The sequence below is a fragment of the Lissotriton vulgaris genome, unplaced genomic scaffold (assembly GCF_964263255.1).
Source record: "Lissotriton vulgaris unplaced genomic scaffold, aLisVul1.2 SCAFFOLD_3018, whole genome shotgun sequence".
NCBI lineage: Eukaryota > Metazoa > Chordata > Amphibia > Caudata > Salamandridae > Lissotriton > Lissotriton vulgaris.
Window position 1 is genome coordinate 230,813 of NW_028243156.1, and position 19,584 is coordinate 250,396.

The 19,584-nt window shown below is 43.5% G+C and overlaps 1 protein-coding gene across 1 annotated transcript in view; it reads right to left on the bottom strand.

Annotated features, from left to right (window-relative positions):
- LOC147668689 (brefeldin A-inhibited guanine nucleotide-exchange protein 1-like) overlaps nt 1-19,584 on the bottom strand; it is a gene marked incomplete at its 3' end in the record, with an annotated part of 274,357 nt that overhangs the window by 230,455 nt on the left and 24,318 nt on the right. The window contains exon 3 of the mRNA XM_086948511.1: nt 6,609-6,759. Coding sequence (XP_086804637.1) covers nt 6,609-6,759 — 151 coding nt within the window. The remainder of the gene's footprint in view (nt 1-6,608; nt 6,760-19,584) is intronic.

The following is a 19,584-nucleotide window of genomic DNA, read 5'->3' on the forward strand; positions in this document are numbered from 1 at the left end:
TTATTTTTTCCGAGTACTGAATAAAGGCTAAAAAACATATTATAGTGCTTCAAAGAAAAATGGCTGTCATATCTGTACTGGAATTTGTCCCTTAAATACTTATGCATTTTGTGTTGTTCTATTCCTCACAAAGCCGCGTTTTGTGGGTGCTGAGAGAAAAAAGTCTGAAAGGTGACAGCCTGCAAGACCTTCTTGGGCCAAAGACGAAACTAACAGTAACACAAACGATAGCTTGGGCTACAACGGGTCCGTGTTATAGGTAATGCATCAAGTCACTACTGGGGGGGCTCGGGCGGTAGATCATATGCATTCGATTGCCATCCCTCAATCTCCACACAAGGAGGTATAGATTGACTGGTTTCAGGTGCAGGACCCTGCTCTGCTACTGCAACAGAAGAGTCTCAAGCCGCTGCGGCCTAATGGAGAACAGATGCTAATGACCAAATGTTCTAGTTAACACATACTTCTAGCTCAATCTGGAGCCACTAGAATGACTTGAGTCCAGATCTTCAGCGCTCGGGCAGGAGATGTAACATGGGAAAGCATACAGAAGTCCTGTGCTACTCTCAAGGCAGAATGCATCTCAGAGTGAGGGAGACTTCTTGGGAACTCCAGCGTACAGAAGTGTGAACATTGGGGGGGGGCGTGGTTTGACCATCTAAGATGGCAGTTGCAAACTAAATCAGCTCTGCGCGGCCTTTTGTCATCAAAATAGCAGTACAAAGATAATACATAAGAAGGTCTAAGGATCAGTAGCAATACACTTCTGAGATAGACACAGTTAATGACTGTCTAGTTGGTTTTTAGAAGTGCATAGTAGCGGCACCTATTGGGAGAGGCATAAAGACATCCTGGCGGTACTTAGGTGAAATGTCCAGGCATTTCTGAGGTAGAGACAGTTTATGAAATTGTTTTCATAGCGTGTAGTATCAGTACTAATTTGGTTAAACTTGACACAGAGGCAGTACGCAAGAAAAATAAATGAATGTATGAGGGTCAGTGCCTGATACATTCTTGAGGTAGCAACAGCATAAATAGATATATAAAGATTTAACAATACTTAGAAACATTTGCATTGAGTTACATGTGGAGTAAGTAAACAAACATAAGGCCAATGATTAACATTCTGCAGTGGCATGCGAAAACAAAGAATAAGAAGGCATTAGGAACCTTATCCGAACTATTGCTGAGGTAGAACACATAGTATCTATATATGTAAATAATATTTAACGAAGCATAGATACAATTGCACAGGCCACCCGGGGAATAAGTAGATATAGAAAAGACCAATAGTTGATAGTGAGCTGCGCCGTGTAATACAACTGAATGGGTGAGACATTACACGGGTAGCTACAGAACTCTTTGTGGAGGAATAAGGGTTTTCCCCAAGAGAATGGTTCTGAGGCCAGACTTAACTTTGTGAGTGGCAGTGAGTGGCAGCAGGACCTGTCAAAAACTTTAGGAGGGTGTGCTTAAATATTTTTTCATGAGTAGGAGTTTCAGATTCGTCTTGAATGAGGTAGAGACTGATTTTCACATACGTCTTGTGGAAGAGCATTCCAGATTCTGGGGGCATTTCCGTATAAGGAGCAGGTGCGTAATTTCTCTTTCTTGAATTTGGTGGAACCAGGAGAAGGCTGTTTGAGCTTCAGATTAGCCTTGGGCGGTAAATTCTGTTCCGCTTGTGGAATTTGGATAATTTTGCATTCGGCGAATAACGCAGAATTGCCAATAATTTAGCGATCCGCGGCTTCGCTGAATTTTTTTGCTTGTTTGTGCTTTCAAAATCCGTGTTCGCAAGACATTTCTCCCCAAGCACACAAACAGCGTTCGTGAACAGGAAAAGAGCATCACGAACGGGCAGAACAAGCAATTCCGCATGTTCGTGGAACTTTTGCGTGCTCACTGAGATTCTGTACCATTTTGCGGAGCTTTGCGTAGCGCGACTATGCAAATTCCACCCACCCCTACTTCACATACTAAAAAAGCCCTGGGAGCTGTCTGGGGGTGACTGACTCGAGACTGGTTTTGGGAGGTCACGCGTGCCCTGGAACTGAGGCTGAAGAGACCAAGCCTGTTGCCAAACTGAAGCATGGTAACCTGGGCTTGGCTCTAGCATGCCAACAGGTGGGGGGCAGCAGTCGGCTGATGCACATCGGCATCCCTGGCTGAACCCAACCTCATTTCAGCACTCCACTACAGCAGAGAGGCCCGAGGTCTGTGGTGACACTTCCTGTTGGCCTGGGTGAGGAGGCAGGGATACGGCTGACTGCCATACTGCAGGAAGATCTTCACTACCCGGCATGCACCACGTCAGCCATAAAAAGAAGTGGGGACATATACAGGCGGAGATAGTCCTTTGAAAGACAGATGCCTTGAAACCCCTAGGCTCTCTATCAACATGGCCAAAGACAAACTGCACCAACATAATAAAGAAGGCACATTGAATAAATTTGCCTTCGCTGCCACAAAGGCGTTGGACACTACATCCGAGGACGGTGCTGGTCCTGATGGCACTAGCTCGGACACTGACCAGATCCGCGTGGCCATTAACAAATCCAACAATGCATTGGAAGCTAAAATTGGAGCGGCTGGCATTGATGCAATGCTGATCGGACAAGATCTATGCTCGGCAGTCGACAGAACAGCGGAAGCTGAGGTTAGAGTCTCTTGAGTGGAAGACTCAGTGACAGATATGCAAAGCACAATCTTGCGGCTCACCACAGTCTTCAATTAACTGGATGCTCACGTGGAGAAAGCGGGGCAGAGGGCTTGCAGGAGCAGTCTTTGTTTTCTAGGGTTCCTGAGGGCTCGAGGGCTGCCTCACCTGAAAAATTCTTAGACCAATGGATGCACTGCATCTTGCTGGCAGAATCCTCTCTACCTGCTTAATCATTGGAAGGGCCCACAGGGCCTGGCCCAGAAGCCGTCACTGGGGGTCCCTCCTAGTCCTATGGTTGCCCAAGATGCAATCCTTCGCTAACATTTTCAGAAGCTCTGCTGTGTGATTTATGCCACAGTTAGATCTGACTGTCCACATCAGTGTCTTCACCCTGAGGAAGACCCACTGTGATGCATGTTGAACTGCACATACCTCTGGGTTGAAACTTCAACGCTTTTTTTGTCCATGTCTAACAGTTTCCTCACTACAAAATAACATAGGGCTTGATTGAAAACTGTGATTATAGAAATATGAAGGGACAGACACCCATTATCTCATAGAACTTTTTTTGTTAGGTTTATATGTTGTGTACAGTTTTCACCCATGATATCACCTTATTGTTCTTAGTTCACGGAAGTCACTTTACCCATTTGGTGTTATAAATTGCTCATGTGACAGCCATATATTTTACTCAAAACAAAGTAAATACTGTCTCTGAACTAATGATTTAGTGTTTTTGGTGTGTTTCGTTGGCCATTCATTTCATTTCATGAAGCTTTATTCGGTGCATTAAAAGAACAATGATCATAAAAGCACATAAGCAAAATGATACATAATTATACAGATAAAACAGGATTAAAAAATCATGCTTTTCCTAAGCTGCATGGACTTCGTTGGCCATTCTTAAAATATTGATTTATTTTTTAATTTGACCTTGACAAAACTTTTCTTCTTGTGTATTACTGATTGCTAAACACTACGCAATTGAGTCACACGACAGAACCATAGAGTAACATAGGCACACATCTTGGCCCGAGTCCTCTCTGATCACTACTCCATAACACTTCAACTACAGACAGGCAGCCGTAGAGCTCCTCTACACTGGAGACTATCAACATGGTCCCTCTGCGACACTAAACTCACATCCCACATAGATGAAACGATTGATACCTACTTTACCCATGATCAACACTATGTGGATTTCTCAGATATATTATCGGAAGCCCTTAAGGTGACCCTCCTAGAGGAATTAATTAGCTACAGAAGAAAAAACCAGGAAGTGGCAGACTACACAATACAGAGGCACAAATATGCTTGTTGAAAATGCAATATAACGGCAACCCAGAACCAACGTTACGCAGGGACATTACCCATGCCCAAGTCCAACTACAATATACTTTGTTTGCAAAAGCCAGGATTGTATGGCTAGGCTCGCAATCATGCCTCTTTCAATGGTAAGACAAGGCCAGGAAACTACTTCATTACCTCTGCTCCAACATCACACATCATGCTTTGATCACTTATTCTCTTGATCCGACAGGCCAGAAAATCAATGGTGACGAACATATAGCCCACCACTTTGCCCAATACTGTGCCTAATATAAGCCCGCCGCGACAATCGCTCAGAGACTCTAAAACATAATTTTGTATTTGACTTACTCATTCAGATCCTCCCTGACACAGAAAGAGAATCCCTAGAGGGAGACCTCTTGTAGGAGGAACTAGCTGCAGCTCTAAGCTGGCTACAGTCAGGAAAAGCAGAGGGCTCTAACGGGTATCCAAGCAAATTCTTCAAATTATTTATGCCCAGGCTAGGGGAATTTCCTTCATGAGGTCCTGAAAAAAGCACTTAAAAACAACTGGCTGCCCCGACTTCCGCAAGGCCGAAATAGTGGAGAGCCCTAAACAAAGTTCAAAATCATTGCCAAGAAGCTGGCTGACTGGCTTATTTGGGCCAGCCCCTCTTTGACTCACCAAGATCAATCAGGCTATATGCCCAAGAGATCCACTCTACACATATTAGATGGGCGAAAAATTGTATTGACCTGCAGACAGACTTAAGCAGCCAGCAGCCATACTGCTGGCAGACATTGAAAAAGCTTTTGACTCAGCCGGTTGGAGATATTTGTTCCCTGTCCTCCAGCATCTGACCTTTGGACCCAAATTCATCGCCTACCGCAAACTCCTCTACACCAACGTGATGGCACATGTCAGGATAGGGGCTGAAATATCTGTGCCATTCCCCATAGAGCGAGGTAAGCGACAAGGTTACCCACTATCTCCATTGTTATTCACCATTGCCACAGAACCACTAGCGGAGTGGCTCCAAATTGATACACAGATGACAGGGTTCGAGTGGGGGCCAGGGCTCTCAGGCAAGAGTTGCCCTGTATGCAGACAAGGCAATAATTTTCCTGACCTATCCTGAACACTCAGCCCACAGGCACTACAGATCCTTCCAATCTTTGGAGAAATGTCCGGCCTCTCTATTAACCTGAATAAATCCTCTCTCTTCCTGATACCCTACTACCCCCAAAGTCAGCGATGGGCCCCAAATATACCAGTAGTTTCACAATGCTTTAAATACCCGGGCGTATATGTAATTGCGAATGCCGCAGTGGCATGATCCATGAACGTCCAACCATTGCTGGACAATCTGAAGACTGATGTCAAAGCATGGGTCCTCACTTCTTCTATTCCTCATAGGCCACTTGGCCATTTTAAAAATGATCTACCTCCCCCGTTTTCTTCTGGCTAAGTTCACATTCTCGTGAATAAGGCACACTGCAGTAGAGTGTTTAGTGTGGGCTCTTTGAAGAAGTGACACCAGATTGCTGCTTGTGGAGTCAAAGATGGACCAAAACAGCGTGTGAATTGTTGTTAATCAGGGTGCAGAGTCTCAAACCAGCCTTGGTGGTACTGGTCAGATGAGTTGAGACAGAGTTTGGATGTGGTCTATGCACATGAAAACTGTAGCTACAAATTTGTTATTGAACAATGCATAAGGATTTAAAAACTATCTTTTCTGTCACCTTTCATGTTTAAGAAACAAAGAGCTCATGATATATATATAGTCAGAGGCCCAGTTTCAGCAAGAATTGAGCAGCTGCATTATGCACCTTGTACAAGCGTCAAATCAGAGATTAAGGAACACCTGCTGGTAAATATACTTATCTATTTTACCTGTCGGTGCAATCCTCGAAAATTCAGAGGCAAAGTTCACATCAGCATACAGGTTTTACAACAAGGAATGCATATTGGATCCCCAAAAATATTTTTTAAATTGTATTTATTTATTGAAAAACTCAATCTAACCTCTAAAAATATAATTCCATACCAGTAGAACAAAATGTTTAGTTATAATCCTGACTTGTTTCCACCCGAATCGAGATTAGGAGTTATGCAAAAAAACCTCAACCTTTTGGTTTTCCCTTATCAAATTTTACTATCTGTAGAAAGTTGTCCAGAGTGAGCGAAAAACCTGTGAAGATAGGTGCACAAAGATAGATTTGCAAGATAATTCCCTATTCAATTCAGCCAACAACAGTTGCAACACCACCATTGGCAATTACCATAAAGCAACAGTATGGGTAGTTCACGGTGGGATATAACCATACCAAAGATCTGGGTCCTCCTAAAGACGTCCTAAGACTAACTGACTCACATAACAAATGCCCTTTACATTTTATTACCCTTGCAGACAGCACACTGCTCTATTCACAATCCTGTCAGCGTTGGAAACTTCAAAACTGATTAGAAGGCCATGCCAGGGCTACTGTAAGTGCTGCAATGCCATGGTAATGGCTGATGATGCACTACATAAATGCTAAAAATCAAGAACAAAGTAAAGCACACCGTACTAGTAATACACAAGTACGCTGGCTGCACACAAGCTTGTATGAAGACTCACGCATGGTAGCCAGTAGGTACAATGATAACTACTCACCTAGTCCTAGGCCCACAAATTCGTCAGGAGCCTGGTCCTTTGTTCCAGAAAAAGAACCTTCTCTTCCCCGCACCGTTCCAGAAATGTACCGTGGTTTTACGCCAGTGCCTATCAACTGCGCCAACTCGAGCTGACTGATGCATTTTAAAATCTAGATCAAAGGAAATTGCACAACCCAGTTAGCTGCAGTTCACAATAACACATTGCCACGATTTTAAGGCAATACTAAGCCCATAGACCTGGTAAGTCACACCCAAAGCCAAAAAGTATATGCATTTATTTACAAATATAGAATAAACTGACATACAATGACAAATCGAGCTACCACAAAATCAAACTACTTACACATTACATAAACATTTTTTATTTGCAAAGAAAAACAGAAACATATAGGAACAAAGTAAGTAGGGGATTAATAGAGGATCTACTATGATGCCAATATGTAATAGTAGTTAAAGCATAAAGCAAGAGCTTAGAAGTGAAGTAGCTCCTTAAAACATTGTTCTCTTGAAGGGGTTGTAGTCCTTCTAGGTTGAGGCCGGAATCAATTTGCTCACCGTAGGTTCAAAGAACAGGCCCTATTCTAAGGGACTGGCCCGATCACAGCGGACTGAAGAGAACTGCAGTCGAGCGAAAATTCAATGCACTTATTCCACAACATAACAACTGTTTATTTCATTAAGTTCAAGAAACATACAGTCCGAGTGTTTGGCAAATGGCAACCATCAGCACAGATGAACCCTTGTCCGAAAATAGGCTGGCATCTGGAACCATATAATAGTTACCTGAAAAACGTGGCTGGCGCACAGTTTAGTCTGAAAAGCGTGGGCAGAGTTTAACCTTAGCTTTGCATGAAGCCAGCCTCCTAAACGGAAAAGATGGTGCGAGAGCCGGTTCGCACTCTGAATTTGGAGGATGGTGGTGAACATGCATTTTGAATGGTATATGCTACCATGACCCGTAATGGGACCACTGGTCGAAATAGTACCTGCTGAAAAGACGTGGTCCGCCATTACCGAGGCACCTCGCCCATACCTGCTTCCCGTGGGGGATTTGGCCAGGGTGGAAAAGTCTCCAGTTTAAATTACCTAACGATTGCCCAAACGTGTGGTGGCACTGCTGAGATCCTGAAGTCCGGCTCATGCGCATACCCATGGCGTGGGGGCACTGACATTCTTTTATTTAATAACAGGTTTGTCAGCAGGTGTGCCTATGTGCCACAATAAACTGTGCTTGCGTTTGTGTATGATTCAAGCCTCCCAAATCGCAAAGTGACCTACCCCAGCTGGGCCACTTCTAAGAATGAACTTTGTAGGTGTTCACAACACAACTAGATCGCATTATAGACATGGGTTTGCTCTGCCAGAACAACGCCAAAAGTTAAATAGTGTCTATCCATACTAATATAATAAAGAGAGAGCCCAAACCTTTGAGGCGGATAATCTCAGGAACCACAGCACCAATCACAACACCCAATACAGCGTTGGAAAGGGCAGTTGCAGCAGAAGGACATAGGCTATGCAGACGCCCACCATATACATTTAAAGGGTAAAAGAACCGCGCCAGCAAAGTAGTCCCTTGTGGGCGTGTCTGCGTTGTGCTGTGGGCGTGTGCTATGGCGTGACAAACGCTGGGGGCGTGTGGTACGTTCCGCCCTTCATGCCATGTCTCATATTGTGTGCTAATCCCACCCTGCTCCCTTTAAATACCCCTGCACCCCATTATCATAACCCACCCTTACTCCTTAAAATACCCCAACACCCTTAAACACTAACCCATCTTAACCCTAAAAATATACCCTGTACCCCAAAACCCAAACCTATCCCTAAACCCTAAAAAATACCCCTGTACCCCAAAACCCAAACCTAGCCCTGAACCCTATAAATACCCCTGTACCTCAAACCCAATCCTACCCCTAAACCCTAAAAATACCACTGTACCCAAAACCCAAACCGACCCCTGAACCCTAAAATACCCCTGTACCCCAAAACCCAAACCTAGCCCTGAACCCTTAAAATACCCCTGTACCAGAAAACCCAAACATACTCCTGAACCCTAAAAATACCCCTGTACCCCAAAACCCAAACTTAGCCCTGAACCCTTAAAATACCCCTGTACCACAAAACCCATACCTACCCCTGAACCCTAAAAATACCCATGTACCCCAAAGCTCAAACCTAGCCCTGAACCCTAAAAATAACCATGTACCCCCAAACCTACCCCTGAACCCTAAAATACCCCTGTACCCCAAAACCCAAACCTAGCCCTGAACCCTAAAAATACCCCTGTACCCCAAAACCCAAACCTAGCCCTGAACCCTTAATACCCCTGTACCCCAAAACCCAAACCTACCCCTGATCCCTAAAAATACCCCTATACCACAAAACCCAAACCTAGCCCTGAACCCTAAAAATACTCCTGTACCCCAAAACCCATACCTATCCCTAAACCCTAAAACTACCCCTGTACCCCATAACCCAAAATTATATCTGAACCCTTAAAATACCCAAACACCCCAAAACATAGACCTCAGTACCCCAAAACATATACCCCTATACCCATACTTACCTTATCCAAACATTAAAAAAAAACATGCTTTTACCATTCTTGCATTTACAACGAATTTCGTTGTAAATGTATGCGTGGTAAAAGCATATAAAATGTAATGCCATGCGTTATAATGGCATTGCGGAGTCATGGTACTTTCGTAATGAAAGTATGCGGAGTGATGGTATGCGGAAAAAAAGTTGCGGAATAATGGGTGTTTACCCTCCCCGGTAAGTACATTGGTGGCACGGCGGCCCACATCTCCAGCAACATACTCATATTTTTTCACCACCCATTTGAAATATGCACAGGTCTCTTTCATTGATGGCCAGCACCGACATACACTTTTAGACACACCTCCCGCCACAAGTTCTAGAATTGCAAACTTCAGAGCTGGTGAGCTACATTCGAATCTCTGCATCAGCTCAACATCCTGTGATTCCAGGCAAATCGCTTTGTCTCCCCGTGCCTACCACAAATGAATGTGTTCTTCTGTAATGTAAATTGTGCTCATGCCATGTTGTCGAGTTCGCGCTATATAATATTGCAAGGAAAAATAAAGTAGGGAAACTCGAGTTCACACACTACTGAACGCGCACTCTTCGGAGTGTTTCACTGGCCTGTCACAGATAAGAAATGCTATCTAAACGAAATCCTACAAAACAATATACTACTGGCCGGCAGCAATTTATACCCGGACAACGTCGGGACGGGCTGCTAGTAGTTTATATAAACGGGAAAATGGCACTGGGGACGTTAACTAAAGAGATCATTAATGCAGAACAAAGGCTAGCTACATTTATGGCTGCACCACACTAACCCTCCAGGGCAGCAAATTAGAAGCAGCTGGTGGAAGCAGTAGCATCAGAATATGTGGCTTCAGGGGACGAGGAGGGCCACAACTCTTTACATTTCCTATAATAATGTTTTTTACAATCCTATCTATAATCACCTACAATGCCGGTCTTTTCAATGAAGCCTTAAATTAATTACAAGAACAGGAATCATATGTTCAGTTTAGCAAAAAAAGATCAATTCATCATCATTTCAAAATATTTAGTCCTCTGATTCAGATTCCTCCTCATCTTGGCTAATCTGGAAGTAGCGCAGTTCATAAGTTTCTTTGTCAGATGCAACCACTCGAAGCCAGTCACGGAGATTGTTCTTCTTAAGGTATTTCTATGCTGCTCTACTCTGCAGTACTGCATTCGCTGCACTCTATTCCACTGCACTCTCTGCTATTTTATTTATTTATTTATTTATACAACTTGTAAAGCGCGCAAATACCCTAAGGTGTCTCGGCGCTGCTGGATCTAAGCTCAGGAGGGATTCTAATTTATTATTGACTAAAAAGCCATGTTTTTAGCAGTTTCCGAAAAGTCATTAAGGATGGACTGATTTTTATATGTAGAGGGATAGAGTTCCAGAGTCTAGATGCAGATACTATGAATCGTCTATCACCCCAGTTCACTTTTTTTGTTCTCGGAACTGAGAGCAGAAGAGCTGCAGATGAACGTAACGTTCTTTTGGGCAAGTAAGTGCATAAAGCTTTTTTTAAGAATTCTGGACCAGTATTATTCATAGCTTTATAGGTAATACAGAGCGCCTTAAACTTGATGCAACTCCTAACCGGAAGCCAGTGGAGTTGGCGAACAATGGGGGTGATGGAAGAAAATGTTGGTGTGCCTGTCAGAATTCGGGCGGCCGCATTTCGAATTAACTGCATTTTATTCAGAACTTGTTCTTGGGCGTTTAGTAGCAAACCATTGCAGTAATCAATTTTAGAGAATACTAAAGTACACATTAGGGTTTTGCCTGCTCCAGAAGGAAGAAAATGTAGTAGTTTCTTAACCATCCTCAGAGTATAAAAGGATGAGGAGACTACTGCATTGGCATGGTTCAAAAATGATAACTTGTTGTCAAATAGTACCCCCTAATTCCTGACTTTGGTAACAGGCATTGGGGGGGCTCCTAGATCCGAAGGCCACCAGACTGGGGACCAAGACGGAGTCAGTTTTCTAAAGACCAAGACCTCCGTCTTGTCAGAATTGAATTTCAAACAATTGTGATCCATCCCGGAGCTGATAGCCATCATACCTTCCTGAAAATTAGCCGCAACAGTTCCTCCGTTGTTATGGATGGCCAGTACCAACTGGGTGTCATCTGCATATGATGTCAACCCTATTCCATATGTTTTAATGACCCTCGCCAAGTCCGACACATAGATGTTAAATAGTGTCGGACTTAGCGAGGATCCCTGGGGGACACCACATGGTAGAGTAAAAACAGGGGAGTAGAAACTACTCAGTTTAACAGACTGATTGCGGCCAGACAGAAAGGAAGTCAGAAGAGATTTGGCTTTGCCCTGGATGCCAATGTGGGCTACACGGTCGATCAAGATGTTGTGATCGACTGTGTCGAAGGCCGCAGACAAGTCCAATAAAATCACGACTGCTGCTCCTCCCTGATCCAAAATCAATCTGATCTCATCTGCTGCTTTGATCAGTGCTGTCTCCGTCCCGTGCCCTTTCCTGAACCCAAATTGAGTTTCATCAAGAAGATTATTTTGATCAATGTAATCCATCAGTTGGCAGTTCATAATCTTCTCAAATATTTTAGAGGGAAAGGGAAGAGATGCAATTGGTCGATAACTTTTGGGTTCTAAAGGATCTAAGTCTGATTTTTTCAGTAATGGTTTTATGATCGCTGTCTTCCAGATTGATGGGTAGGAGCCTGACAGAAACATAGAATTACAAATATTTGTAAGAATTGGGGCTATCAGATTAATCACTGGTTTAAGAATCATATAGGGACACGGGTCCAAAGGAGACCCCGACTTAATACTAATCATAAGTTCCTCTAACTGCAGTTGAGAAATTTGCTTGAATTCATTAAAAATTGTAAGGGAAGAGGGGTCATTCCTAATAGAACCAGTGGTTTCGGTGCTCATCTTAACTGCAAAGTTAGAAAAAAATATCATTTACCTTGGATTGAAAAAAATCCGCTAGGTCATTGCACAGATTTTGAGACGGTTCTGTAAAAATACTTACTGGTGGAATAGATAGTTTTGTAACAACTTGATAAAGTTGTTTGGTGGAATTTTTGGCTAGTTCTATTTGCTACTCTATGCGACAGCAGTCTAAGACACTATATTCTACTCTGCACCATTCTGTGCCACTCTATTCTACACCACTTCACTGTACGCCACTACACTCTACTATGTAGCACTCTAATCTATGCCACTGCATTTTACGATGCTAAATTCTATGCTGCTTCACTCTACGCCACTATACTCTGCAGCATTCTACGCCAACACACTACTCAATGCCACTCCATTGTACGCCACTCAATGTGACTCCACCCTTTGCCACTCCAATACACAACACCCTATGCCACTCTATTCTATGTCACTCTACTCTTCGCCATTCCACTCTTTGACACTCTACTCTTCTCCATTCCACTCTATTACACTCCATGCCATTCTCCTCCATGCCACTAACTTTAAGCCATGCGGAAAAGCAGCCACTCTACAGTACAACATGGATAAAACACAGTGCTTAATTTGAGCCAGTAGTTTCCAGTGCTCAGCACCGGCACTTAATTGTGAACACCGGTGCTTGTACTGGTCGGCCACATGGGCTGCTGTTAAAAACTACTATTGACTGCCGCACAAGCCTTCCTTATAGCTTTGAGGGCCTAGAGTAGGCTGAATTGCCACACTTTTAAGAGTGTGATGATTTGTCATTGTGTTGGTACTCCCATTGACAGCGCTAGCAGGGGCAATGTGTGGTGCAAGCTGCAGGGGCCTCCTAACAGGGGCCCGACACTTCTTTTTTTTTATTACAAATTAAGCACTGATAAAACTCATTGGCAAAGCCAATAGCTTTTGCATTGGCGAGACCTATTGGCTTTGCCAATGCTTATTAAACGTAGAACGCCTGGGTTAGAAGCAAAATTTCCGGTATCTCATGAAGTCTGTAAAGGTAATGTCTACACAGGAGTTGCGCCCTGGGCTTGAGAGTGCAGCTTTAGCTTTGCTTTGCAAACATTTTGACATGTACTAGAGATAAACAGGCATTTCAGACGGCGGATGCAGAGCCCATGGCAGAATCAATGCACTGGGCGAAATAGATCTTTTTTTAGAGTGTAGGGTTGTACAGTGTTATAGAGTGCAGTGGTGTACAGTGTTATAGAGTGCAGTGGTGTAGAGTGCATTGTCATAGAGTGCATTGGTGTAGAGTGCAGTGTTCTAGAGTGGTGTGGTGTGACCTTGAGTACAGCGGTGCAAAGTAGAGTGCAGCTGCAGAGTAGAGTGCAGCTGCATAGAGTATAGCGCTGCAGAGTAGAGTGCATTGGTGTAGAGCAGCATAGAGGAAAGAGGGCTGGTGTGGAGTGCACTGGTTTACAGTGTTGTAGAGCATAGTGGCATAGAGTCCAGCAGTATAGAATTCAGTGGTGCACAATGCAGCATCGTAGAATGCAGTGCTGTAGATAAGAGTGGTGCATCGCAGAGTACATTGGCATAGAGTACAGAATGGAGTGGTGCAGAGTAGAGTGGTATACAGTGCAATCGCATAGTGTACAGTGGTGCAGAGTAGAGTGGAATAGAGTGCAGTGGCGTACAGTGGAGTGATGCAGAGTGGAGTGACGTAAACAGCAGTGATGCAGAATGCCGTGTCGCAGAGTGCACTGGCATAAAGTGCAAAAGTGCAATAGTGCAAGTAGAGCAGTGTAGAGTCCAGTGCTGGAGAAAGGAGTGTTGCAGAATTTAGTGTTGTATTGGCATAGAGTGCATTGACATTGAGAGCAGTGGCATAGAGAGCAGTGGTGCGGAGTAGGCAGTGGAGTAGACTGCAGTTGTGTAGAGTACATTGGCATAGAGTGCAATGGTGTAGAGTGGCATAGAGTGGAGTTGCACAGAGTGGAGTGGAGTAGACTAACAGAGAAGGTGGTGGAGAGTAGATTGTTTCTGAGTAGAGTGAGGTTTCCCACACATTTCAGAACTAACAAAAATGTGCTTCATTTGTGTTTCCCTAATTCTCATATAGTCTGAAACACTTGCACAGGTCATTTAAAGGTTCTTGTGGGCTAGAAAAAAAACCTTCCCTAACCCCAGTATTTAGCAAGATTGTAAAACAAATCTGCTCACTTTGAAGTCAGTGACTGAAAAGTAAACACCAAGCTCCCTTGGAACACAAATACGGCAAGATAAGAACAAGATTTACAGGCCTGTTTACAGAAAAGAGCACTTGTGGAAGAATACAAGAGAGAGGTAGTGTGAAAAGATTTTGTTTCTAGGGAGGGACAAACTCACGCTGGACTGCCTAAAACAAATAAAGGCAGCAAATAGAAAGCCAGAAAGTGTGAGTTACAAACCACAAAGTCAATGGTAAGAAACGGATGGAAAGCATTCTCATTGAAGCTTTCTGAATGACACCAAGATGTCAGTAGCAAATCAAACAGCTGCACTGTCTGGTAGGCTTCGACTTAAAAACGGGTTAAACTCCTGATAATCTGCTGGCACTTGGAGCAAAAGAATGACAGTTGGCATAGCTACCGTGCAGGCTTAGAGCAACATCAAAGTTCAGAAGGCAGAAGCAACGATGGGGATACAGTTTTCTCAAGCAATTGTTCCAAAGCTCTACAGAGTTGTGCACCAAGGCATCTCCATAGATTATAGGATCTCCGTTTTTAACAGTGGTTGCACTAACAAAGTAGTTGTGCAAATGTGACGTTTTCACAACAATTCAACAAAACAAACAAGCCAATAAGTCTTGCCTTGTAACTTATTGACTGCACCAATGTTTTAGCAATGCTGCACAGCATCCCCAATGTTGTACAGTGTGAATAAAGTTAAAAAAAAACCTTTGAGCCTGCTTTATTTTGGAGGTGCGCATACCACGCATGTGTGCGTCACATTATAACACAGGAGCTTTTTTTTTAAGCTCCCCGTCGAGAAGAGGGTCACCTTCAAACTCCTCACCCACGCCTACAAATCCCATAACAACATCGGCCCCAAATACCTCAACGACCGAGTATGCTTCCATGTACCCAAGAAGAACCTCCACTCTGCCGACCTCGCCCTGGCAGAGGTCCCCCGCATCCGCAGAAACAGAACCGGCGGGAGAGCTTTCTCCTACATCACAGCCAAGACCTGGAACGAGCTACAGGTCAACATCAGACGCTCCCAAACACTTCACACATTCAGGAAGGACCTCAAGACCTGGCTCTTTGACTGACCCGAACCTGCTCCCTCCCTCCCCTCCCCCAGCGCCTTGAGACCCTCACGGGCGAGTAGCACGTTTTATAAACCTCTGATTGATTGATTGAAGTTACTGATCTGAGTTGGATGGGTAACTAAAAAAAAGAGAGAAAATGTGCAAAGTTTTTTTTTTTTAAGCGAGCAGGAGAGGAGGTAATGGAAGCAAAGAGGTTAAGGCAACACGAGGGAGGACAGGGGAATGCGAAAGAAACATGGGGGCTGGAGTAAAGCAACACGCAGGACGCATCTGAGGAATGGAACAACAGGGGAACAGAAGGATGTTACAGGTTGGCAGAAGGAACGCCATGGGGAGAAGCACATGGGCGAGCACAAAAAGAAAGGGGGTATCCGGGGGTGGGGGAAGGGAAGCTTAGACGACAAAGAGCAACACAAGTGCAGTGGTAGAGAAATACACAAGGGAGATCGATTGAAAACATGTTTTCTCATGGGGTTTGTAACACAAAAGAAAGAAGCAGTACTTGAAAAGCAAGTTGCAGAAGCAACAATGCCATCCAATCAAAGAGATAGTAAACAGGCAATGCTCTATGGAAAGGACAAACACAAGACGGAAAAGATGAGACATGAAAAAGAAGCAGGCAAGCGAGAGTGACAGGAAAGCCAACCAATGGTAAGCAATGAGCAGGCTCCAAGCTCCTCCACGTTCTTGATAAGCCTAATTATGCCTTGCAACATACAGCGCATGCGCAGTCTATAGTCACAACCTAATAATGACCAGTCATCAAAGTTAATTTGTTGCCATTCCCAACACAATTAGTAACTTACAACTTAACTTCCTTTTTAAGTTTCACTGTAGTCCCCAAAGTTTATACAGCAGTTTACACCGACCATGATGATGTGAATCAGAATGTTATTTACCCTCCGGTGTCACTTTTTAAAAACTTACATGTAACTTAGTTGTGCAAAGTGTATTGTGAGACTGTTACATGGAGAAAAGCATGCATACGACCAGGGCCACTGGGATTATGCAACAGGGGAGCATAACAGTATGCTAATATGGGTGACTACATTTTATGGCAAGAGAAGGCAAATTATGTGGCATAATCTGGAATATTTTAAATAGTATTACTCCAATAGTTTGTCATTGTTGCATTTCCTAACACCATCTGGGCATAGGTTTCACGACATTATTACCAGTTTAAAACCCAAATAGAACAATAAGCAACAGAATGGTGACCAGTTAACCTTCGCACCAGGCCTTCCACTGTCGAGGAGCATATGTCACTGCGTCCTTTGCGACATTTGATCGGTTTGAGCTAGAATTTTTAAACAACTAAGCAGATTATGCATCATGTGGTAAATCCATAGCTAAGCGGATACAGTGCGGAAGCAAAATCGCATATTCCAGTGACCCTGTCGATGACGGAAAACTTAAGCACTCAATGTATTTAGGTTGGGACATGAAGTTAGGTAGTGAAGCGAATGTTCACTAATTCTATTGAGCTCGTCCTTGTGAGTGTATCTTCTAAGAAAGAATTGCAGATAGGAGGGAAGAACTACAACCTAAGACACAGGGTAGCAATACACGCATGATCTGCAGTGTAACTACTGTTGGTAAAAGGCTACAGAGCTGTCCATCAGGTAAAATCAAGAATAAGGCAGCGCAGACTTCACACTTCAACGACTGTCGAAGTGCGGTTAATGATGCTGAGGGCATTCTAATGAATGTTCCATATGTCTATGTGAGATCAGAACAGGAGGGCAGGGACATTTCAAAATTGGATGGGAGCAATTTTCTCTCTTCTGGTACATTATAGAAGACTGCAAAGTCTGCAGTCAATAAAAACACACGCAGGGGTGCTGACTAGAGTAACTGATCAGGGTGAGCACATTTCGCACGTCTTGCAGAAACTGAAATATATCAAGTGCTTGGTTGGGTACTTTTTGCACATTTCAACCGTGCAGCAAGCCATTTGCATATAAATTGCAAATCATTTTCAGGTAGGTGAGTGGTAAACCTGTCACATAAGCAAATTATATCAGTGGTTCCAAGTGCAGCACTCGATTAGGTGCGCTTCAGCAGTGTCCAGATTAAGGCACCCTGGAGGCTCTGGGCGTATTATTTTGGGACGCATTTATCCCTATGTATATTGGGGATTAAACTAACGGGAGGGGGCAAACATTTTAAACAAACAATGCAAAGTGAAATCCTTTAAATTACATAACACACATTGTGTTTTTGTTATTTATTTGTTCCTCATTTCTACAAAGGCAGATTACATTTGCACGCCTTCCATCTTCCCTGTGTATGTGTAAGGTCAAATTCCAGGAGACCCACCCGGGCACCTTAAGCAGTGCCAGCTCTGTTTGTTCCTGCACTGTGCATGTGCTACGCACCACGCCTCAATGAAAGAGCTCTGCGTATTTACTCTGTTTATGTTAGTGATCTTCCCCTGTGGGGGTAAGTTACCCCAACACTTTGCGTACCCCGATGTTTTAGACACCCCGAAAAATGTACCTCAATCAAAATGCCTACATTCGCTAATTGAGAGATAGTGTTAAAACCTACATTTCTTGCGGCAATGTGCCCCTACGTTAGGCACCCTCCACTGTACCAAAAATCAGAAATACCATTCATTACGTAGGCCCATTCAAAACGGAGTTCTAGATCAATAGAAGGTTTAAGGGCTTTATTAAAATTCTACAAGTAAGCGATACAGAGTCAATGGCATGAAAGTTCTTAACTAATACAGAGAAATATAAACATTATTTAATGTTCCATGTAAGCAGCAAAGTCGGGAGAATGAGGAACTGCATTCCTTGTTTTAAACAATACATATTTTATTTTGTCTTAGAAACATTTTACAATCATGCTCGAATACAGATACAAACTTAATTGGCCGATTAAATGGCAGTTGGTCACAGATGCAACAGGTTACTTACCTGTAACTACAGTTATCCAGTATTGGTATCTTTCATAGATTCACATGCCTGAATCATTCCCCGTCGTAGTGGGAGTCCCATGGTACATAAATAACAAAGCAGTAGGTAACTATTAGTACCTTTCCATAGGCTATTATGGTAGCAACCATATATTCTATAGCCTATTAGAGTCCTTTTACAAAATGGACCAAAGTGAAAACGCAGCCAATCAGCAACAAGCACCCTCTAGAACCTTCCCCAGAGAGGCCGAGTCCCTCAGATTTTCCAGCAGGAGTGTAGTTAGTACTGTATCCTAGAGGTGCCTCTTCGGGGAGGATGGTGGGTTGCATGTGAATCTATGAAAGATACCAATACTGGATAACTGTAGTTACAGATGATTAACCTGTTTCTTATCCAGTATTGGTATAAAAAAGTATACATGGAAACACATGCACGAGTATGCGTATAATCTAGCCATATGTATGTTTATTATCAAAAAGCACCCTAGTGGACGGTGGGTAGTGCTACAATAATGTTACATGCAATAGTATTCAAAAGGTCAAATATTCAATCATGAAACATGTTATACATTTAAAAGACATAGATAACAATCTAACCTCCCTTGAAAGAGACTTACCTTAAGAGAATATGTTTCTCAACACTGCCTGTCCCACTGATGCATCAGCACGCTGTGATGACTCCAGGCAGTAATGCTTTGCAAACGTGTGCGTCGTCTGCCACGTAGCAGCTCTGCCAATTTTTTCAAGTGGCACTTCGACAAAAAGAGCAGTTGATGTTGAAACTGTTCTAGTGGAGTGCGCTCTCACAGTCCTTGCTAAAGGCTTGCCAGCCTTGTCATGACAAAACTGAATTGCACTCGCTATCCATCTAGCTATGGTGCCTTTAGAGACTGCAGTGCCTTGAGAGGTTTGACCATAAGCTATAAATAGCTGATTCGATTTCCTTATGTCCATAGTCTCTTGAGGTCCAATGTTTGTAGTGCTCTTTCAGCAGGCGTGGAAGGGTTTGGGAAAAACGTCCTCAGTATGACTGATTCATTCAAAGGGAATTGAGTAGGGACCTTAGGAATGAACTTGGGGTTCGTTCTTAGAATGACCATTTGATCAGTGAATGGCAAAAATGGATGGGGGATAGTGAGGCTTGCATCTCACTAAACCTTCTTGTCGAAGTAAGTGTAGAAGAAGGGCAACTTTCGAGGTCAAGTACTTCAATTCTGCCTTGTGAATGGACTCGAATGGTTGTTTTAGCAACTGAGACAACACCACA